This window comes from Manis javanica, chromosome 3 (assembly GCF_040802235.1).
Source record: "Manis javanica isolate MJ-LG chromosome 3, MJ_LKY, whole genome shotgun sequence".
Lineage (NCBI taxonomy): Eukaryota > Metazoa > Chordata > Mammalia > Pholidota > Manidae > Manis > Manis javanica.
Window position 1 is genome coordinate 196824207 of NC_133158.1, and position 23448 is coordinate 196847654.

Genomic DNA, 23448 nt, shown 5'->3' on the forward strand with positions numbered 1-23448 from the left:
TCAAGTATGCAAAATAGTTAATATGATCAAAAAGTTTAAGTTATAGAATTAGCATGGATATGTCAGTGTTGAATTTGAATATTTTAAATAGATATTACTGAGGATATATGTCAGTTTTATACTCTTTCATGACTTCTCACTTTTATTTATAATTGCTTTATCTAAGGAGACAGAACAATTTTGAAAATGCAGAATCTTAAAGCATCATGAACTATATTATCATTATCAAAGGAAGACATCCAAGTAGAAATGCCACTGGAGATTAGTTACGTATTTTAGTAGTAAGAGCTATCTTTTCTATAGATTGATTTGATTTGAAGGAAAGCCTCTGGTGTAAAGGTGGCAGAGTAAATACCTGAAGAGTGATGTTCTCTGTTCAGGCGATCAATACTAGCCCCCATGACTCTACTTCTGGCTACCTTCTAGTTAAAAACAAATTTTTTAATTCTGACAATTTAATTGCCCTTCCCAAGTTCACATTAACTTGCTTGGGGAAAAGGCCTTTAGGTAATTTTTCAAAGAGAGAACCTCCAAAGTGGTTATTTATAAAAGTCATTTTGTAATGGGAGATTTTTTTAACTTTGCAGAAACTGAGTCATATTTTTAAACTAAAATTAATACTTCCTTTTATGGTTAGATATTGTTTATGGAAATTAGCAGAGGTAGATCTTTGATTCTTGAGGGCATTTACTTTTATTTTCTAGTTCTCAAATTTATTAGAAATCAGTTGTAATGATTCATAACATTCTCCTAATGCACAGAGCCCAGTTTGTCAGTTATTTATTATCAGAGCATTTTAGATTTGGAAAGAACCTAAGGCTAAAGTCTAGTATTTATCTAACTTTATTCTTTACAGATAAGGAAATTGAGGACACAAAAGACCAACAAAATTTTTGGTAGATACAGGACTAAAGCCCATGTTAACTGATGATTAGTCAGATTTTCTTAATACTGTGCTGTGCTGTCTTCTGAAATTGATTGCTTAATGTAACTGGAATTTTATAGTTGAATTAAAGCCACTTAAAAGTGTTTTAAATGATGGAAAGATTGGTTTTAATTCAAATACTGAGACAGTTTAACAGTAGGACCCTATTGAATTCGAGACATTTTTGTTTTGTAGAGAATGTGCATGCTAATAGAAATATATGAGGACTTAAGATAGTTTAAGAAATATTTTGTAATCATATGGAATGATACACGTAACTCATCTAGTTTTCTAGTGATGATAGGTAAAGGTCCTAAATCATATGATTCTCTCATAACTTCAATAATGTCACATACTGTTGCTCATTTTTTAGGGTCAACATATGCTAGGTTCTCTGTCTGACACTTGCAGGGAACCCATGATCACTAGGAGATGAACTTGGCTTGTTCTCCTAAATAGCCTTATCGTTTCTCTCATGTTTCCAGAGTAGATTTTTCTTGACTTGAAACTCTTTGGAAATTGCATGTAAAGTGGAATTAGTTTAGGATGATAGTTGTAAGCGATTCTTTCAGAATAAACAGTTATGGGGTATACTTTACATCACTCTAAGTGGATACCTATATTTAGTTTATGTACATTTGAGGTTACTTTGTCATTTAAGTAGTAACTTTTTTTTAACATTAAGTGGCTAATTCTTAATGTATAAACTTCTTTTAGTATAATATGGACTATTGATTACTCCAATTCACTGGCCCAGTGTGAATTTTTAAAAGGATTTATGTACCAGAGGTGGAATAGTTTTCCGTGTTCTTTTCTGTTTTAATTTTTACTTACCTAGCCTTTGTCGTATAGATAAAAGGAACTTATGCCCAGGACTAACTCTGAAGAACTTGAACTTTACATTTTGAGGACCAGCTTCTCTCTGAGCCCTCATGTTTCAAAGAAAGCATTTTGACAGATTTCTCCAATTTTATGTAACAGTTGCAGTTTTAGGGTAAATATTAAACCAGAATAAAATATAAGATTAAGTAAAGGCAAACTGTTAGTAGTGATATGAAAAATTTAAGCAGTTTTCACATTTGCTAATAATTTTATTAGCCAGGAAAGATCTGAATCAGGCTTTAAAATTGAACCAAAAGAATGTTCTGACTTCATCCAATTAAACTTTTATACTAGTGTAATATACTTACAGAAGATAGCAAAAATAGTTGACACTTGTTTTAATGGTTGATTGAATATAAGGCAAATGAAAGTTAAAAATATAGTTTTTCCATTACATATAAACATGATAATTATCTTTTATTTTATGTTTGGGACAATTTTTTCTGATTTTGAAAAAAAAAATTTTTTTAACAGAAATCTATTAGACTACTGAGAATTGAACACTAGCCCATGTGGTGTGTATTAGAGTACTGTTGGTAATTTTACTGCTGCTAAGTTAAAATCCTCCAGGGGAAGTTAATTACAGGAAAACCATTCTAAATATCAGTAAGCTGCATATTTTCCATGACAAGAGGTTTTTCAGTTGAGGTTGAACAATTCCAGAATCTGAGCTTGTAAAAATAAGTAAATAAATAAATTAAAGTGGGTGTTTGTATGCATACAGTAGACCTATAGTACTTTAAAGTTTTTCATAACATTTTATTTAATTCCTAAGTTACTGGGTTTTAATATGTGTCAGCATGGATGAGAACATATTTAAAAAAATCTTAAATTCCAGTTAGAAGGGATACCAAATATTTAGTGGTCATTTATGTGAATATGAATTAACATGAATGTGAATTTATTTACTGAGTTAGTTTAAATCGTTACATATTGCCACTGGCTACCCTCATTTTTTGTACATATTTGCAAAGTAAAGGGATTTTTTCAGATAAGCTTGGTGTACTTCAGGACATGTATAGCAATAAAGAAAGTAATGAGCAAGGTGTTGAATTTAGTTGTTTATGTGTTTGGTATATGCTCATCAAACTTTTAAGTTTGGAAATGGATTTTTTTTATTCTTTACACTATGAGAAACATAAAAATTAGTAAACTAATTGGTAAATTATATATACATTCATATTTTTAGTAGTGGTTAAGAACCCAGATTCTGGTGCCACAGTGCCTGGATTTAAATCCCGACTCTATACTTCTCACTTCCTGTGTTGCCTTGGGCAAGTTATTAGCCTCTCTGAGCCTGTTCACTCATCTGAAAAGGAGACTTTAGCTGAAGGTTTATGAGAATTAAGTGAATTAAATATGTAAAGTGCTTTGAACACTCCCTAGCACGCAGTAAGTGTTATTTAACATCAGCATTATTAATTGTGCTTCGAAGATGAAATTGTAAATCTAGGAAATGAGAATGTAACATACTGATTTGGTACTAAAATCTGAGTGGTAATTGTTAGTTTATTGTAACTTAATTTATAAGAAAATTTAGAAGATGGTGATTTCTCTTGTATTTTTCAGTGACCAACTTTGAGTAAAACTGATAGTAAATTGGGAAAGATCTTGTTTGGGCCTTATGGCAATGTTTATGATTTCATATATAAATACTTGACATATAAGCAATGATATAAAAACATACTGTGACTTTCCTAAAAATTGGTGTTTTTTGATGTATTTCTTTGTGGCTTTAAAAAAGCCACTTTAATTAGATACTTCATTTTTCAAATATTTATCAAGACCTTCCTATGTGTACAGCTTACTATGCTATATGTGATATGAATGAAAATATGATTCGATTTATCCTCAGAGGGTATTCAAAGCTAAATATAGAAAGCTTCTTCCCATTATTTCCTCACTTAATAGGAAAGTGCTAGATTCTTTTAAATAGTGCCATGAGTATTGCATATAAATTATATGCATGGTGAACTCACAATAAATATGACAAAAATTAACTTTTTACCTTTAACATTATCCATAACCATATCTATTAAACTCAAAGAAGCTTTCTTTTGTCAAGTTAAGCTGGTAACATACATGTAGTTTAGCTGTTTAGAATAAATTTTATAGATAAATATTAGCTATATTCCTGCAAACTGAATGCTTTATCCTTTCTGGATTTGAGGCCTAAGCACAAACTGCCATGGAGCAAAAAGCCTAGCCATCTGATTTCCATATCAATAGCTACTTGCCTGGGTGGATCAGGTGCTTTGCCTGTGGGATTTCCCTAGCTGGAAACGGGGAATGTCAGGAGTGCGGCAAAGATTCTGAACTTTCCCTCGTCTGACACTATGAACTTTAAAAAATCACAATCTAGAAGTTAGTATCTGCCTTTATGTGCTTCTTAAGGAGAAAACTGCCCACAGCAGTGGGAGTCACCCTGGAATGATACAGGGTTTTGAAGTCCAAATTTTGACTTTTGAGTGTTTTCTCCTTTCAGCCGCACCTCTGCTCCTCCTCCCGGCCGCCCTGTGGGCTGCGCTCCGGAGAGCGGCGCGTCACCCCGTAGCCCTGCTGTGCCCTCTCCCTCCTTGCCGCCCTCTCCGCCGCCTTGTCACAGTGCCTCTGAGTCTGGTACTGCGGCTCGCGACGGCCGCTCCAGTTCCGGCGGCGGGAGGCCCTTCGCCCACACACCTCTCTTCCCTGGCTCTCTGTTAGGGCTGCCCCCGGGGTGTCTTAGCCCTCTAGTTTAAACACATGGGGACTGGGGTAGTGTTTGAGCCCCGCCTCCTTGCCACACTGCCTTGCTCTTAGGTATTTGTATAAGGGCTGCAGTGGGGGTGCGGGTGAGGTGAAATGTGGGCAAGGGCAATATGAAGAAAAGGAGGAGGATGGAGTAAAGAGCAAGAGAAGGCCGTTTCCAAGAGCTGCTGTAGCTTTATTGGCGTCAGACAGAGCTTCGGTATCTGGCCTAAATTCTCATTGGCTGCGTATCCCCCTTAGCTCTGACCCTTGTTCCTTATGGATTCTCCTCCACAGCCCCTGCCCACCATTTCAAAAACGTTTCTCAGTATGACATTATTTACAGGAAAGAATCAGTCTTTCATATTTTCCTGTGTTAAGCAGGTATTGTTTCCAAAATTAGGTTCTGCTTTTTTTCTACTAGCAAATTTCCATAAAAATGTGCTGCTTTCGAACACTCTCCTGCCCTGACTATAAGTAAATAAATGGTTCGCTGAGCAGTGCAAGGGTCAGATTTAATGGGATTAGGGTGCTTGTTCAGGGAAACGTTAGACTAGGCCTGGGGAATCAACGTTTGTTAGAGGAGCATGTGTGCCATCGCAGCCACTTTCGCCATCGTGGATAGTCTGTGTAAAAATGACCATTTTTGGCCACCTATCCTTACCTCAACTCCCTGCGCCTCTGCCAAGTGCTCTTCCCAGAGCTGATGGACAGCTTTGTTTCCTTTTCATTTCAGCTGCAGATGAAGATATCCTTGCTAAAGGAAAACAGTCCATCAAGAGTCAGGCTTTAGGAAATCAGAACTCAGAAAACGAGGGCCTCCTGGAAGGCGACGACGATGCTCTGTCATCCGTGGACGAGAAAGATGTAGAGAATCTTGCCGGTAAATTCAGTGATCATGCAGATATTTCAGCTACGTCTGGGCCAATGAGCATCTAATTACTTAGTTTTTCAGCTGTGACCAGTAGGACTACCAAGTTTACACCCACAATTACATTAAATAAAGATTGTTTTTGTTCTGCCAAACACTTTCCCCTTCATCTTCAACACTGGTTCCCCTTTATTTTTTCCTTCCTGTTCAGTCTCTTAACCCTACTCATCTTTTTCCTTTATGAATAATTGCACTGAAAAAGAAAAAAGTTTGAAAGCAGTGACAACAGAATTGCTTTGCCTGTCCTAAGGGAGTTACCTGATCTTTATAAAATGAGAGCTGTAAGTAAAATAATACCAATTGTTTTGTAAATAAAGCTTGGAAGCAGATGAACTATTTGCTTTGATATACAGGTCTTAGTGTACATGCAGCATATACATTTACCTCTCTCAAAAAATCCATCCTAGGAAAGCTTTTCACAGGATTCACATATTTTACCCAAGGTAGGAATTTTGATTGCACACCGCAGATTTTCAGTTTTACATCCCTTATGGGAAAAATTCTCTTGTTTAGCCTGAAATTTTAGTCATTCATTAAATGGCTTTTTTTCTTTAACACCTCTGGCTCTGTCCCTCAAGGAGGAAAGTCTGAAAGATTCTACAATTTCTGTAGCTGAAAACTGTGTAGTCTTCTATTTTGATAATTTTAATTTAGGAGAAAAGAGCATCAGAAGTCTTTTATTTACTGACATATCTGCAACCAGTGTTTCCACGCATTGAATGATGATGAGAAGCAAAATTAGATGATGATATCTTCTCTGAGGAGCATAAACCTCTATTTAAAGGAAAATTAATTGGAGCATACTGTTAAGGGCTTTGGGGCAGGAGTAGAGAGTAAGGTGGACACTGCTAGTCTTCAGTCTTTTTCCTTCACCTTCGTTTACCCATTTCCTACTCTATTTTGCTTCTATTCTAGTAATACATTCATACAGTAATAGAGGTGAAAGGGGAGTTTAATTATATAATCTTGACAATGGCAATAGGATTAAGAAGTAATCCACACTAATAAAGTGGTGTGGGTTAGAAATGAAGTGGAAATTGTCAGGGGTCTTCTGTAGGACCTAGGCTGCCCTAGCTCCTGCAGCTGTCTGCTTACCCTGTAATTGAATGTCTGAGAGTGATTGAAAAAATGTTATTTCTTCTCAGGATTACATGCTAATGTACAGAGGGCAAAGGAGACAGCAAAAGAACACATAGCTGCTTATTTCATCCATTTATAGGGATGAGCTTTGGGAAATCATGGCTGTTCTGCAGCTATCTGCTGCCCATCTGTAAACACAATGTATTTGTACATTGGGAATAGAGGGCAAAACCTGCTCTGATCTCTGCAGAGCATCCTTTCTATTGTCCTACTGGCACACATTAAGATTGATGTGAGATTAAAGACCAACACCCTTCTAACAATCGATGGAAATGTCAATTCATCTGAATTTTGAAACACTTATTCACCCATTGATTACCTGAATAGGTGTAGAGTATTTATAGGCACTATATTAATTCAGAACTACAAGTGCTAATATTCTCTTGCTATTTTTTTCACCTATAGGATTTGTACAATGAGGAATTAAAATGTGATTTCAAACTCTTAGTACATCTTTCACTACAGAAATACATAATTACTATTTTTAGTCCTTATTTTACATTTAGCTCTAATATACTTTATGCTCTTCTATCTGTAGTGAATCTATTGTCTTCAGTAGCAGGCTGATTTGTCTCTTTGATAAGCCCTGTGGAGATTTGATTATTCCAATAAAAATTCATTCACTTGGAAATCCACCCTCCAGCTGTTTACTCCCAGAGTCCCTGAACTACACTAATATTAGATTTGGAAGCATTGAACAATATTTAACAGTGGAAAGGCAGGCTCAGAAAATAAGTATTTTTACGAATCTTTCATGGGGTAAAGTGGTTATGGAAGAGGTTTTTGTGTCAATCTAGCACAAAGTCTTTATCAGAGAATATGGTATATACCGTTTCTCACTTCACTAATAAGCTGGTGATCTTTTTGTAATCATGCCTCAGCCAAACTCTCAGCTAACCTCTGGCCTTGGAAGCCTATTGAATCTTCCTTGCTCCTAGTTGTTCCATGTTGTTTGATAGCCTGAGGCTTGTTTTCTAAATGGAATGTGGATGGACTTATTTAGGCAGAGCACCTTACCAGGAGATTAGACCAAAGCTGTGCAGACTCCCTGTAAAATAATTGCATCCTAGATTATGGTTATCTTTAATCCCCTATTATAAATCTCTTACTATGAGAATCCTAACTTTGCATTTTTGGAGAAAGATTTGGGGTGGACAGAATTTATGTTAGGAGGAGTTGGGAGGCAATTTGGTCCTAGAGGTGAGAATTTAGAAGTTAAATAAAATTGCTGCTTGCATTTATTCGATTTTCTTGAACAATGTCATTCCAACTTGTGTGGCATGTCTTCCCTTTGGCAGGTCCTGTTAGCCTGAGTACACCGGCTCAGCTTGTGGCCCCCTCTGTTGTAGTAAAGGGCATGCTTTCTGTCACCTCCTCTGAACTCTATTTTGAGGTGGATGAAGAGGACTCTACCTTCAAGAGAATCGACCCCAAGGTGAGCTGAGGAGTGGGTTTTATCTTTGTGGAATTTTTTTTTACTTATGATGGAATTGTGGGCTGCTGTTGTGTAGGATTGGCCTTGGTAAAATCTGACAGACTTAATTTGAATTTCTTGCTGAATTGCCTCTGCCTGTATGCAAGGCAACTATTTTCGTAAGGTTATGATTCCCTTACCAGCTAGTTAGATTACTGAAGTTCATTTAGATTCAAAAACGATTTCCACTTAATTGTATTTATCATTAGCTCATTCAGGGTTTGGGGGAAAACCTCAGGGAGAATCATCTATAAATATTTTGCCTCACAGGGCCCAGGGTGAATTAAGCTACAAAATTCAATGAGATTGAGAGTGGAATTATTTTGTTTAGCTTTGATATTTCTAGATGTAATACCGGTGTATCACTCTCCTTGCTTTGTCCTCATGACTTACTACTCTGTTGTGCACGCAAGCCTGTCTTGTGTGTGTGTGAGATACCTCTGTTTCCCATTACCTATAGTTGATTTTACAAGGCACTGCATAATTTCCTATTCTTAAATGAAATGTAATTTCCCCTTTAAAATGTATTTCTGATTAGTTTTCAGACCTTGGCAACATTATTTTACTAAGAAACATTTGAAACATTTGTGGCACAGCCATAAAGTAAAAAGTAGGTTTATATTTCGTGAAAGTGAATGGTAGAGTTTGTTCTGAGAAGAAACAGTCTCTCTCAAAATGGGCAAAGTAAGCAACCTGTGGAAAAAGAAGTGGTTTAAAAAATGGAGTAATTTATTTTACAGGCTGAAAGCTTGTGTGTGTGTTGTGTACATATGCACACATGCACACATATATTCTGAGTTTATTTGTAGGAGGTTCTTTGGATTTGTGATAGTGTGAATTTTTAAATTTTAGTGATTTAGAAGTATTTCAAATTAGTTCTTGATGAAATACAATTTTATTAAAAACTACAAGCAAATGACTTCTTGTCTTATGCATGTTTCTAACACTTTAGTTCAAAATCGCTGCCTTTATTAAGATAGGATTTCATAGAATGCATGAAAGGAAGACTATGATGGAACTGATTATTGTGAGCTTGATAACTCAGCTAATCCAATGTAAAGAAAGTTCTAATTCTGAAATTACATCAACCAGAAAAATTTCTATTTTATTGAATGACTGAAATGTCTGAAAATGTATTTTAGTTTATTTAGGAAAGGAAGTAACCAAAATTACTTTAACTGTAACTTATGGTAATTTTTGAGTTTTAGAGGATGAAATTTATTTCAGAACATTCTGTTATGCTTTTGGGCATACATGGCTTAAAATCTAAAATGTGATTTAATGTAAAGGTATTAAATATAATTGTTCTCAATAGTGAGACTCTTCTGCCTGTCTTTGTAATTAGCTTCTCTGAAGTTTTTTACTCCTTTTGGGTTAAGTTATAACTTTTATTTCCCTCTGATCTTATTCTGTGCAGCTTCCTTAAATTTTTTCCCTTTTCCTTATGCATCACAGAAATTTCTCATCACAGAAATTGTCTTATACTACTGCATTGTGCCTAATATTATCAGCAAAGCAAGTATTACCAGAAAGCAAAACTTCTGGTAATTTATATCCTTAAAAATTTTAGCCAATTATTAGAAGAATTTTTTGTTTTGTATAGATGTTGGTTAAGGTATTTTGTAAATAAGGACACTTGTGTTGCAGTGTTTTTTTTTTTTTTTTTCTGTTGGTGATACCTGCATTTAATTAGGTGAGGAGGAAAAAAGATACTGAATTTGGGGAATTTTTATTTCTTCTTGTCAGGTCTTTAAAAACTTTCTTCCCTTGGAGATAGATATGTGTCTAATGCTATCAACACTTTTGTGAGTGAAAAAAATAGATCATTTTAAGATGTCATTATTATCTTTTGAAGTAAACACTGTGCCCTTAAATCATTTCTTTGTAAATGTAAGCACCTATTACTTGCTTTACTTATGTTCTTAAAAATCAGAACATTTTCCCCAGAGAAAAAATTCATTTTTATTAAAAAAATGTGTATATTTGTCTGAACCATTTAGTATTATAGTGAGTTTGTTTTACTTCTACACAAAGAGAGACAGAAAAAGATAAAGGTGGAAAGAGTGGAAATGATTTCAGAACTGTTAAGATACAAAGTTTATATTTCCAACAGAGAACTCTTTTTAATAGGGAATTTTTACCAGGGAATCTTACAGTCTTAAGTCTGCTTTAACAAGTGAACTAGGCATGAGGGCCCTAAACCTCCCTTATTTTTCATCCATCTCTGCTCTCCTGCTGCTCATCCCTCCATACACTCCCACCTCCACTCAAACTTCTTCCTCTGATCTTTAAAATTGCTTTTCAGAACATTTTTGTATCTCTCATTCGTGGATTTTCTCAATTAATTAAAAACTAGGCTAATTCAAAGAATAAAATTTAAATGTAAAGGGTAACAGCTGACATATATTCTGTACCTGTCTCATCATTAGCATATCTAATGAAGTATATAGTTACCTCAAACATAAAGAAGACAAACCAGTTTCTTTGGGGTGCTTTCAGTTTTACTAATTATTTTATTTTTGAATCAGTTATTTCCATGTATTAAAAAGAAACCTTCGTTAAAGTTGCACATTGAACTGAGTATGTTGGAATATTACCTTAGAAAAGCAGAAAGAAGAGGAACACACTTGTCCTCTGTGTAAATTCTTGAAACAGTAATATTTCTTAAGTCATAAAAATAATAACCTTTTTTGTTTTAAATTGCCTATGAACAGTTTCAGAATAATCCTGAATAATTCTCGGAATTTGATTTTTTAAAAAAAAGATCATAGTTTTGGCACTTAAAACTAAGCCATTTTAAAAGCTTAAGTAATTTATTAATCTGGATTGTTCATATCACCATTTGCTGAGGAAGGAATATTGCTATAACCAGTTTTTTTCTTTTTTAATATGGTTGATTCAGTTGTTGAATTTTTATTACTTTAAGCTCAAAAAGGGGGAATAACTTAAGGAAAAATATCAACTGATTGTGTTAACTATTCAGAAGAGATCCATAAATATTTCCTTTGAATTTCAGACTCAGAGTGGGTTTTCTAAAGTTACAGCATGAAAAAGCAAATCTCTTAATTTTAAATGTGAGATAATTGTTTTCTGTTTAAAAAGTTCTTATCAAAATCTGTTCTCCCATTCAAAAATCTGTTTTTTCAAGTGTGAAATATTACTTCTAATCTTAAAATCTACAGAACAAATGTATTCAGCTAGGCAAAATTAGTATTTCCCCTTTTCTAAGGATTTTGGTGAGACCTTGTGTGATAAATCTATAAAATGTGCTGTATTTGTAAATTTTGCAAATTGGAGTTCAAATGGAAGCTTCTTGCATTTAGTTCCTCAAGTTCCCATCTTTAATACTGTAAAGTATAAATTGTGATCTCACCTGCCTTCATTTAAGAACAATCCACAGTCAATTACAATGTAAAGTAGTATTTTTATTACTGTTTTCAACAAGACTGCTTAGGGTGAGGGTGGAGGTGCAAGAGAGGGAGGGGCACAATCTGACATTGGCACTGGGATACATTTAACATCATCAAAACTTTTTTTAAAAGAGAAATTTTACATATAATTAAATACTTTTTTTTCACTTGGTGACAACATTCAAGCAACCCAAAACAGAAAGAAAGAGAGAGAGAGAGGGAGGGACAGAGGGAGAGAGAAAGAGAAAAAAGGCAGAAGACAGCAGAAAGGAAATGGGGAGAAACTACTACACATTGATTTGAAAATGTACCTTGGGTTTCACTTTGTGGTGGCAAAGCCCGATTGCTTCTTTTGTGTGACCTTTTAAATTCACATTGTTTGGAAGAAAACGTTCACTTTTGTGCAAGAATGTGATTTTTGCTTGTTTGGTTGGTTTGCTCTCCGTTTGCTTGTTAATTAGTTAAAGTCTTCTGCCTGGTTCCTGTTTCTTTCAGTGGCTTACGTAAAAGTTTGTGTCCAGAGTTTAAGCTGTTGGTCGCTGAGTTGTGTGTGTCGTGTGTCTGAGAGCATTCCCGTTTGTGTCGCTTTTCAAACAGTCCCCAGCACCCTATAGTTTGTCCAGGCTTTTGGGATTGGTGAGAATTTCCCTGGCCAACCTCCAGGTCTGCTTGGCAGCGCTCTCCAGGGCCGAATGGGGCTTGCCCTGGAAGAGGTCGAGGTTGGGCAGAAAGTAGTGAGGGCAGCGGCGGCACTGCAGGCAGGAGATGAGCTGCAGCAGGATGCCGTTGAGCCGGTCGCCGAGGCACGCCTCGTCCCAGTCCGTTTCCCGCGGGTGTTTCTCGCACTCGTACAGCAGCAGCGTCTTCATGTGGTAGTTATTGAGCGGCTGGCCTGGCAGCTCCAGGTGGCGGTCCCGCAGCGTCTTCAGCACTGAGAGACACTTGTTTCGGCAGCCGCCCATCAGCAGGCGGTTCTCAGCCTCCCCGAACTGCAGCACCCAGGCATCGCTCTCCGCAGAGCTCTGCTTGCCGGTTAGCGAGTAGCACTCCTTCGAGAGCAAGTTGAACCCTTCGGCCTTGACCTCTGCCACCCGGTTGGGGCCGGGCCAGGGGATGTGGGGCATAGGCCACTGTGCCGCACTGCGAGGCCAGATACCGGTGCACTTGAACGCCGGAGTGATTTGCACCACATAGCGCTCCCTGATGCGCAACTTGACCTCGCTGGTGTCGGCGATCATCTTGACCACGTCCCGATAGCTGCACTTGTCCACCGCCTGAGCTACCAGTGTCTGGAAACGCGAGCGGATCTTCCGAGCGGAAAGGTAACCGGACGCTGTGATGAACTCGACCCAGAGAGACATGCTCCGCTTCCGCCCATCGCTCAGTTTGAGCACCGCGCAGCCGGGCAGCGAGCCGTCGTCCACGAAGTTGAAGACGCCCATCTGGTTTAGGTAGAGCACCACCTCAAATTCTGTGGGCGAGATGACCTCCAGCCCCTCGTAGCGGGCATCGATCTCGCTCAAGGAGCTGATGAAGCGAGGCTCTTGCACCTCCACTTCCTTTAGCACGTCCGAGACCACCTTACAGACCTCTCGGATGGTCTTGGCGATGGCCGCCTTGCGCGCCTGGCAGCGCTCAGTGTAGTATTTATTGAGCTGGTAGACCAGCTTGGCCTGAGCGGCGATCATGTTGGGGCACAGGTCCGGGCTGTACACCGGCGTCTCGCAGTACGTTGAGGGATCCAAGGCTCACGCGCGGGTGGTGGCCCTGCGGCTTGCGAAAGAGGCGGTGCGCTCCCCCGAACCCCACTTTCACTCTTGTTTTCCACCCGGGCTGACCGGCTGATGCTACAGCCGCCTTGCGCTTTCCCCTCTTTCGGAACCTTTTTTTCGTCTCCAAAAAATAAGGGAAAAAGGTGATCTTTGCAAAAGACGAGTACCTGCCGGGACTTTTTTTTGGTTTTTCTCTTGATATGTAAAATAAAGATGTGAGGGCGAGATGAAGGGGAGGGGAAAAAAGGGTGGAAAAAAAAAACAAAACTCCGGTTACCGAGAGGTTAGGCTTTAGATGTCTGCAGCCAATATTGCTCAGAAATCTGGAAATGAAATCTTTTAAGTACCAAATTTAAAAATAAAAGCGAAACATTCGGTGTTTCATTCCTAAACTTCTCTCCCACGCTGGTAGGACTTCTTCACTCAATGTTAAGTGTCTCTCTCCTCGCCCTCCCCCAAGTGGAAGGTGAGGGATGTAATTAATGTCCAGAGAGCAGCAAAGTGCAACTCGGTCCGCGGCACGCTCGGAGGTTTGCAGACGCCCCACACTCCCAGCGTGTCGGTCTGGTCTCTTCTCAGGGGGTCGTGTTGTAGCGGTTTTCCTCTTTTCCTACTGGAGGCGTTGTTTGGACTGGGTTGATCGGTTTGCAGCGGATTCTTCTTGTCTTTCTCTAGGTGCAAACCGCTGAAAGTTGTTTGATACTCATTTCTGTTTCGTAATTTATAATTTTGGCCCTCACAAAATCTATTTTTGTGTGAGGAAGTCGTTGCTTGCGTTGCATCTGGGGTTTAGTTATAACGATTCTAGGTTTTTTTTTCTCCACCCCCTTTAGGTCGTCTGCAGATCCCACTTTCTGAGTCGTCTCTCCCTCCTCCCCTCCGACGTCTCTCTCTTGTGGTCTTCCCTCCCAATCTCTCTCCTTTCCTCCCCTCCCCCTTCTCTCTCTCCCCCTCTGCCTCCCTCCCTTCCTCTTCCCTTTCTCTTTCTCTTTCCCTCTCCCTCTGCTTCCTCTTTTCCTCCTCCTCTCTCTCTCTTCCCACTGCCTGCCCCTCTCCCCCTGGCCTCTCTGTCTGTCTCTGTCTCTGTCTCTCTCTTTCTCTGCCTCGCTGTTTCCTGGAGTTATTTAGTTTATGAATGGTCCAGGGCCATCATGAGGGGGGTGGAGCTTCAGTTCCTACAATCGCTATCCGAGCTGTCAGTGCCGTAGCCAATCCGAGAGAGAAGACAGGCATGGTTGGCAGACGGTAGCTGCACCGCTGCACTTGATAAAGAAAGGGAGTAAAGAGAGCAGTAAGAAAATAGGAGGAGATAGTAGAAGTCAAATGCGCACACACATTTTACAGCCCCTCTTCTTTATCCTCCTCTGTTATCAGTTGCAAGGAAGAAAAAGAGTCTATAAGGGACTTTTCCTGGAGATGGCTGGAGTAACGCGAGGGAGAGTAGCAGTGGTTCAGAAAGGTTCACTTTTTTTTTTCTATCAACATTGTGAAGAAGGTGCAAACTATTAACAAAATTACTTCTGCTTGAAGGCAAATGAGAGGAGGAAGGAGAATCTGGGAAGGACCTAAATTTTGCTAGATTGTCTCCTCTGGCAAAGACGTCCTTCTTTTCCCCTCCCCTCCCATTGTTGCCAGGAGCCAGAGCAATTGCTGTATATGTGCATCAGTTGTGTGTGTTGTGGGGGGGAGTGGATATGGCGTGAGGGTTTCTGATCATAAATCTTTTCAGTGATTTCCATATGCTTTTGAAAAACGGGGCGGGGCAAAAATAATGCAAGCACCTTTTTGATAATTCATAATTAAGATTCAAATATAGTTTATGCTATTTTGTTACAAGGACTAGCTCGTTATTAGAGAGCATGTTTAAGTTGTGAGAAATGGTGCAAATTTATATATAGTAGAATTTTGTTCGATATACTTTTATATCAAAATCAGCCGCTAAGATTGTTTTAAACTTAATAAAAATGAAGTAAATGTGAACCTGAGCCAAAGTGCTCTTAAAATGTTAATGTTGTAAATCTAATTTTGAATATGTTCTTAGGCAGTACAGAATTTCACTTGTAAAATGATTTTATTTTCATAATTGACTCTTGCTTTTAAAAGACTTCACTGCTGCAAAAATCTATAACTATCCTGTTATTGATTACACAGATGGCTTCACTCCTCCCTTGGCATTTCAGTGAAACTCATGCATGTGCTTTTAGTATATATGTATTATCCTTTCAAGCTGTATCCATTGTAGCCTTTTGGTACTTTGGATCAAAAACAAAACCTAGAATAGTGTTTCTGATTTCTTTGATATTGAGGGTTTATATTTGAACTTGAGGTGTCTGGATTCAGAGTCTTGTTAAACATAGCAAGTAAATGAGATTATTTTTAGTTAGATTTCACAATTTATATTCTCAGATAGTGCTATAAGAATAAAAATCTATGAAGTCTGTTGGGCAAAGACTTTGTTTTGCAAAACCCCAAATGCAGCTTTGCAAAACCCCTTGGGAGGGCTTTACTTACTCTTTTAAAGCCAGACCAGGTGAACCTGAATTCAGTTGCATAGGCAAAGTTTGTAGTTGGTGTCAGATGCTTGGACTTCTTGGTTCTTTTTTACATGTTTGGTTCGTACCACTGATAACTTGTCACCCCTTCAGACTTGTTGCCACAAATCCCTTTCTAAAGAACTATTTGTTACCCCCCATTTTAAAAATCAAGTCGGATTTATTGCCTAGGATCTGTCTTTAGTGGCCAGGAGTTGGAAAGAACGGTCAGAAAATAAGTCTACGCCAAACTCTGGAACACGGAGCTTTAGTCCCCTTACCCAGAGTGGCAGACTTGGGGCGGCTGTGGGCTCCAGCCTGCCTGGGACAGGCAGCTTGCATTTTGGAACGCTTGCCTGCAGAAGGGTGGAGAGCAGTCGCCGCGCCTTCGGGGTTCGCGCGTGTGGGGAGCCCAGACGGGCCGTAACCCCGCTATTGCCTGCGAGGTCACCCCGGAGACTTGGAAATGCTGGGCAGGAGGGGCCCTTTGCGCAGGGAGTGTATGGCCAGCCAGGAGAGGATCCGCAGCAGTTTCTCCCGAGGGCTGTTTTTGGGTGGAGACTTGCGGCGGGGCTAGAGGGGCCGAGCTCTCGCTCTCAGGCCCTCGAGGTGACCGCCAATCCGTCGCCTGTGGTGCGCGAGCAGCCCAGGCCCCGCTCGGGAACTAGCCAGGCCCGCGACGCCCCTGGGAGGGAGGGAGTGCAGAAAGGCCCGCGCGTGGCGGCAGGCGCCCCCCGCCCCCCAGGGCCGCAGGGCCGCGGCGCTGGCTCCGGTCCCGGGCAGGAGCCGGGGCCCCTCCGCCGAGCCTCTCCTCGCGGGTGGGACGGCCCGGGCCACGCGGATCGTCGCGCCGCCTCTCCCCTGATCCCCCACTCTTTCCTCTCAGCTCTGGCAAGCGCGACCAAGTTTCGTCGCACCCCTGTCCCCGCGTTTCTTCACTTTTACATACGGAGGCTGAGGGATGATAAAACGTTACAAATGTTTTGATTTAAAAACAATTCATTACCAATTTACCCTGTCCAAGGTAGATGCTCTAGTAAATAATAAATCAGTTAAACAAAGGCGACTTTAATTTATTGCCGTGGTACTAATTAGAAACATCATTCGAGCAATAAACTTAAACACTTCCAGCAAATAATGCTCCCTCTTGCTGGCGCCCTTCCCCCTCCCACCTCCAGCCCCCTCACGGGCGGACTGCGCCCTCGCTAAGAGCTGCTTCAGCTGTGTGTTTGCGGACCCGCTCTTCCTCTGGTTGAATAATTGAAGGGAGAAACGGTATCCGAGGAGCCTGTAATTGAAGAGCCCCTGTCACCTCTGCTTTTATGTATGTTAGTATAGAAGTCCATCAGCAGCCCCTTGATGGTGTATTAAAAAGAAGTGGCAGCTCCTTCTGCAGGAGATACCGTATTCTATTAAAGGAGACCAAGTGAGAGAAAGAAACTCTAGAGGCTAAAAGCCACTTCAGGTCTTCAGACCGATTGATCTGTATTCTCTTGTTATAATCCGTCTCATCATACTTGAGTTAATGAGGCAAAAGAGGGGGAGAGAAATCTGATGGTCCTTGACAAATTCATTAGGGAGGCTGCAGGACATTTTATTTGACTGTTAAACATCTTGTTTGTTTGGTTTAGGCAGTGCCAACATCAGCACGCTTCTGCCTGGACCTGTGATGTTGGGCTACAAGACATTGTAAAAAGGGAAGGAGGACATTCAGGGTGAGATTTGAATGCTCTGTTTTGAATTTAGGGTAGTCCATAACCTTTAGACTTCTGTAGGTTTTTCTTTCACCATCATTATATTAGGACCATTTTATGAGAATATACACGATAATACTGAGATGGGAGTGTTTTTAGTTACTGTAAACTAAAATATGTGTTTAAACTTCAATCGGAAGATTTCCCATTTCCTTACAAAAATTGAGTCAGGTTATAGCAATTACTGTAACAATTTTTGAAAAATGTGAATGGTTAAGCTGCAGATTGATAGCCAGATTACACAGTATGTCCTGTCTTTACTTGATCATGGATAAATAAACTTTTAATTATTAATTGAATTTCCTCTTGCAGTGAAACGCTTATGAGTACAGAAACTTGGAAGTAAAAAACTTACTATATAAGTAAGATATTTTTAAAAGAACATTGGCATATTTTAATTTGAGGGCCTTTTTATATGTAGAAGCAGAAGTGAGTACTCTGGTGTTAAAATGAAGTAATGAGTTGACAGAATACTTAAAAAAACAAAGTATTTCTAATTGAAAATTAATGGGCAGTTAAGATAGAAGGTATTCTTCTACCATTTTATCCTAAGATAATATAGCACCTGATTTTCTCAAAAAGAAACAACCTAACTGTAATACTCTCTTGCACTGAAAATTCAGTCATATTTTCCTTCAGCAATGGACTTAAACAGCCTTAGCATAAGTGCTTTGAGAAAGAACTCTGTCTTCCATTTATAGGAAAACAGTATGAGACAAAAAAGAGAACTAATGTTCTTTGCCTGTCATTTTTATACATTCCTGCACTGCTGATGAAGCTTGAACTGCTGCAGGGAATGTATGGATTTGAAAAGAAATGATTCAGTAGTTCATGTTGTGTTTCTCAGAAGCAAAACCAAACTAATGGCTGAAGTCAGTGCTTCTGTACATCTGACAGATATAATCCTGTTTACATTTCCAGAGAATACAGAATCCTTAAACTGTTTTATTTTGTGCTGATCTTTACTTAGAAATGTGTTTACTGAGTTTAACTGCAGTGCATTTTTTACTTTATCATATCATGGAGACTTAAAAGATATCCATTATTTTATTATCTGTAGAAATAGCATACAGTATTTCAATAATCTTTACTGAAGAGTATATTGATTTTAGATTATATGATTTTGTTTTCCAGGAAAACATTTTCTAAGTATTCAAAAAATAATCAGATTATTGACTTAAAAAAAAACTAACTCTTTTAAGGATTTATACTTCTAAAACAAAGGACCTGTATATATTCGTACCCTCTACAACCTGTCTTTGAAACATCTGTGCAGTTGCTAGATTTTTGATTTTTATATCATTAATTATTCAACATATTTATTAAAAATGCTTGATTTTTTTAAAATTCTTTTTTGGGGGATCAAAATATAAAGGAGGAAATAAACAACCATTAAATTTTCTGAATTTAAAAATTGTTCCAGTAAAAACTTGAAGAAAATAGCCCAAACATAATTTATTAGTGTACTAGTTGATGAAATATTTTATTGAATTACAAATATCTTTAAGAAGCTTTAACTACAATTGTCAGAATTGTAACTATCCACAATGTATTTAAAGTCAAAGTAAAACCACATTCTCTTTCATTCTGTCAAATGATCTAATTTTACAAAACTCCAAAGTATCAGAGCTTGTTTCTAAGCTATTGATAATTATTCTTCTGGAATCAGTCTAGAGAATAATCAGTAACTGAATGTTTTCTTTGAACAGTTCACAGTAGTGCCTATTAATTTTAAATGGTTGGTCATGCTGCTGAAGGAAGTTACTGGTTTTTTTTTTGCTTAAACCACCACCACCACCACCACCACCACCACCACCACCACCACCTAGTAATCTCTTTGATTGGTAACCCAAGGGTATTATTCTCATTCCAACAGTTTGAACTTAAGGTAGTGGTGTATCAAGTGAAAGCAGTATAGTGAACTTTGCATAGGAAGCCTGTCAAACTGTACTTAAAAATAGATGCTTTTATATACTCCAGAGTACTGTATGCCTTAAAGTTTGTGTGCATTACCTTGGATAATATACATGGTTAGTGATGTTAAAACCTATTAGACTTGTTACAAGTCTAATTTTTGTATTATTTAGAAGGATGAGAAAATTGTGAGTATGATAAGTGCTAATGTTCTCCCCACATGTTGAATACAACTGTATATATGAGTACTTTATTAAGCTATACATAATTTGATCTTACCAGATGTACAGTGATAGAGCAGAGAACTTGTATTTAGGAAAATGGAAGTAAGCAGCTTTTAACCCTACTGAGAAGTAAATACTGTTGTATTATTGAGCTAGAATATGAAATATTAAATCCATGCTAATTCAAGTATCTTTCAGAAGGTGTTTCATTGAACTTGCTATATTCTCACTTATGTTGGTATCTATCTCTTGGTCTTACCAAGAAATCATTTAGCTTTTTCTCATTTTAAATATACATATTTTTGAGTTGTAGCTATTACATACTTTTATTTCCCTATATAAACAGTTCTGAAAAGTTAGAAAAGATAAGATTCTGTCTTACCTGTCTTCTTTCCTTTCTTCCTTTCTTCCCTCCTTCCATTCCTCCTTTTTAACAATTTGAGCTTTGTAATGTTCTGTGAGATAGATATTAAATTGTACCTGTCAAATAAGTTTGGCTTTTATAACTCACTACGATCTTCAGCAAATGAGAGGGTACAATTAGTAGTCAACTCTTAACTATTTAGAAATGATCACATAATTTGTCTGTCATTTGTGACTCTTGCATCTAGAGAACCAAATTTTACTTTCCTTCTAGAAGATAGGAGAATCACAGTAAGTCAGTGTTGAACTTGATGCTAAATCAGTCAAACCTTTTGATTTCAATTGAGTTCATTTTGGTGCAAGACATCAAATTTTGTGACTTAAGGTAGGTGTGATATCCCTTATTTAATAGTACTGCCGACTCACATGTAGGATATGTTCTTTGCGATCCTAGAGCCGTCCCCACTCCCGTTTCTCCTTTCCCTTGTGATCAGTGCCAGACATTTACAAACATATGATTGAGATTAGGGATGTCGAGTGTGTACTAAGCTGTACCTAGCTCAAAATATAAGACTTGGCATTATGTTCTCTATTTCTTTTCAGGTCATATGAGACATTTTGTAGACCTGTGTTTAAAATGACCAGTTAAGCATATCATATGCTTAGTTTTTTGTTACAGTTTAGAAAAACTAGCCTTTTTAAACATCTTAGTTTATTTTAAAATAGATCAGTTCTATAACACTCCATCTAGTGTATTACTAGTAGTAGTAATTTGGCATCAGTCTTCTAAAATTACAGGAAATTTTTAATGGACTTGGTGTTATTTTTAATGGAAATGTTAAAAACCTAGCCTGTTCCTTCAAACATTATGACTTACAGTAAAAGTGATGTGCTGAGAGGTTTCTCTGATTTCTCATAGTGGTGAGACACCACCACCAAAAATACTTCATTGGCTCTAATCTATGTATACAAGACACTCGTATAGTATAAATGAAATAATATTTGATGATCTAAGGAATGGAAATTTTTCCTTTAACCAAGCTAGGATATAAAACAGCTGCCTTGGCCTAGGTACATCAAGGTTCTGCCAGTCTGTTTCTCTTCTGAATATTCCCTATGTTCTCTATTATCTTTTCATCCTAAAGAATCATTCTCTTGTTTTCTGACTGGTTTTGTTGGTAGACAAAATCTGGGTGACTGAGTTTAAATCAGCCTAGATAAAGTGAAAAATCTTTGATCTATGACTGTTTCCAAATGATTTGCTTGCTGGGACCAGACACTATCCATGCCCTTTCACTTTGCTATCAGATAGGTACACACTAAGGACCTGAAAGGCGGCCAGATGCATAGTTAATCATCATATTAGATAAGTAAAGGGTTCCAACCATAGTTAATTAAATCTTCTATTTCTAGTAGTTAACTTGTGCTCTAGTAGCTTGTTGATTAAATGGTCTACAAATCTTCTAATCTTTTCTGCACATTAGTCAAAAACTTTCTAAATTGTAGCATCAATTACAAATGCATGATACAAAGCTGTGTATTTTTAAATCATGTATGGTTATTGCTGTCACATAGCTTACCTAGATAGATAAGGTAAAAGGAGGCAGTATGAGAGTATCTAAAGAGCCTTAGTCTAGGGGAAAAAAGCCCTGAATTTTTATCTGAGCTCTGAGTGACCTTGGTCAGGTCACTGTCTCTACTCCCTATTTTCTCAGTTGTTAAATGGGGGGATGGATTAGGAGTTTTTTCTACTGAAGAGGTAGAAAAACATGATTAAAGTAATTGTTTTTATCTTTATTAGTTTATTTCAGAAATCATTCTATAAAATTTTAGACACTCAGTGCTCTAATATAGGCATGCGAAAGTTTTTTCAACATGAAAAGGTCATAGAAAAGAGTAAGCTTACAAAAGATTATATTTCATATTTTAGACTTGAAAAAATCACAAGTTTTACACTGGAGACAGTTGTGAGGGACAATGTAGCAAACTGGCACAAATTCTAGGAGTATCCTAATAATTGCTTGTAAGAGTTGGATCATAAAAAATAAGAAAATGAAGTAGGCTGTGTATTCTTTTTTTTTTTATTAGGCTATCATTGATATACAATCACATGAGCAACATTGTGGTTACTAGATTCCCCCCATTAACAAGTGCCCACCGTATACCCCATTACAGTCACTGTCCATCCGCATAGTAAGATGCTATAGAACCACTACTTGTCTTCTCTGTGCTATATTGCCTTCCCTGCACCCCCCTACATTACGTGTGCTAATTATAATGCCCCTTATTCCCCTTATCTCTCCCTTCCCACCCATGCTCCCTAGTCCCTTTCCCTTTGGTAACTGTTAGTCCATTCTTGGGTTCTGTGAGTCTGCTGCTGTTTTGTTCCTTCAGTTTTTGCTTTGTTGTTATACTCCACAGATGAGTGAAATCATTTGGTGTGTATTCTTATATAGAGAGAAAAACAATATTTAAAGGTGTTCACAAGGGTAGGAGTGTTTTTTTCCTTAAAATGTCAAAGGACTTACAAAGTTTCTGATATTTTTATTAAGATAAGATATTCTATACTTTTGAAGCCAAAGAAAGTTCAAGTTCACGATTAACTTTAAAAAAAAAATGGACTGATCAGTCTTCTCCTTAGCAACTATAATATTACCATATGCATGTTGTGTTAAAAGATTCATCCAAGCAGGGAAATGGTTTTCAAAACATAAGACACTAAAGTAAAGTTTTATACTACTTTCTCATGCTGTCCACTTGTTTTCATCAGAAGATCTGACAAGCATAAAAGTGTTAACATCTTTTATTTTACAGATGTTCTTAGTTTTCCCTCATATTGTAAAAGATGCTGTGTCAGAGTAGTGTGGTAGGAAATGATTTCAACACCTCCATTCACTTATGTGATAACTTACTATTTGTCTAGGCTTGTGGATATTTGGAGGAAGGGGAGTGAGGCAGGAAAAGACAGCATATTGAGATCTAATTGTTCTCATTTTGAGATATAGATTCAACCAATCTGTCTGCCATATTATAAATTCTCTCTAAGACAGCTTTTCTCTTGGCATAGTTATTTCTACTTCTATGTTGTGTTCATTGGCAGTCCCTCATTAGTGCAAGTAACAGGCCAGGTGACCACAGAGAGAGTTGTTGATGGACACTTGGTGGGTTTGCAAAGTGCAAACCTAGAGACTAAGCGATGAGAAATGCATTGCTATTTGTGAATTTATGTTTTATCTCACTTCACTTGAAAATTTATGAGTAGCTGTGGCTTAAGGGTGCTGGAGTTGTGTGTTCCAGGGCTTGCCCCTACTGATAACACCCTTGTTGGCGTGAAAGTGCAATGCAAATTATGACAGTTACAACCTTCTGTTTTGTTTAACCTGTCAGTAGATTTCCTGGCT

General features: G+C 38.1%; 2 protein-coding genes across 3 annotated transcripts in view; one reads left to right on the plus strand and one right to left on the minus strand.

Moving 5' to 3' along the window:
- The window catches only part of LRBA (LPS responsive beige-like anchor protein), a 740236-nt gene that overhangs the window by 452678 nt on the left and 264110 nt on the right, over positions 1 to 23448 (plus strand). For both annotated transcript variants that reach the window (XM_037024623.2, XM_017650128.3), the window contains 2 exons: positions 5271 to 5417; positions 7904 to 8040. In XM_037024623.2, the coding sequence (XP_036880518.2) occupies positions 5271 to 5417; positions 7904 to 8040 (284 nt within the window). The remainder of the gene's footprint in view (positions 1 to 5270; positions 5418 to 7903; positions 8041 to 23448) is intronic.
- On the minus strand, positions 11484 to 14352 carry MAB21L2 (mab-21 like 2). Its single transcript, XM_037024634.2, has one exon. The coding sequence runs from the start codon at positions 13175 to 13177 to the stop codon at positions 12098 to 12100; it is 1080 nt and encodes a 359-aa protein (XP_036880529.1). The 5' UTR covers positions 13178 to 14352; the 3' UTR covers positions 11484 to 12097.

What these genes read in the sequence shown, in the direction of transcription:
- MAB21L2 (XM_037024634.2), bottom strand. Translation starts at nt 13,177, where the DNA reads ATGATCGCCGCTCAGGCCAAGCTGGTCTACCAGCTCAATAAATACTAC.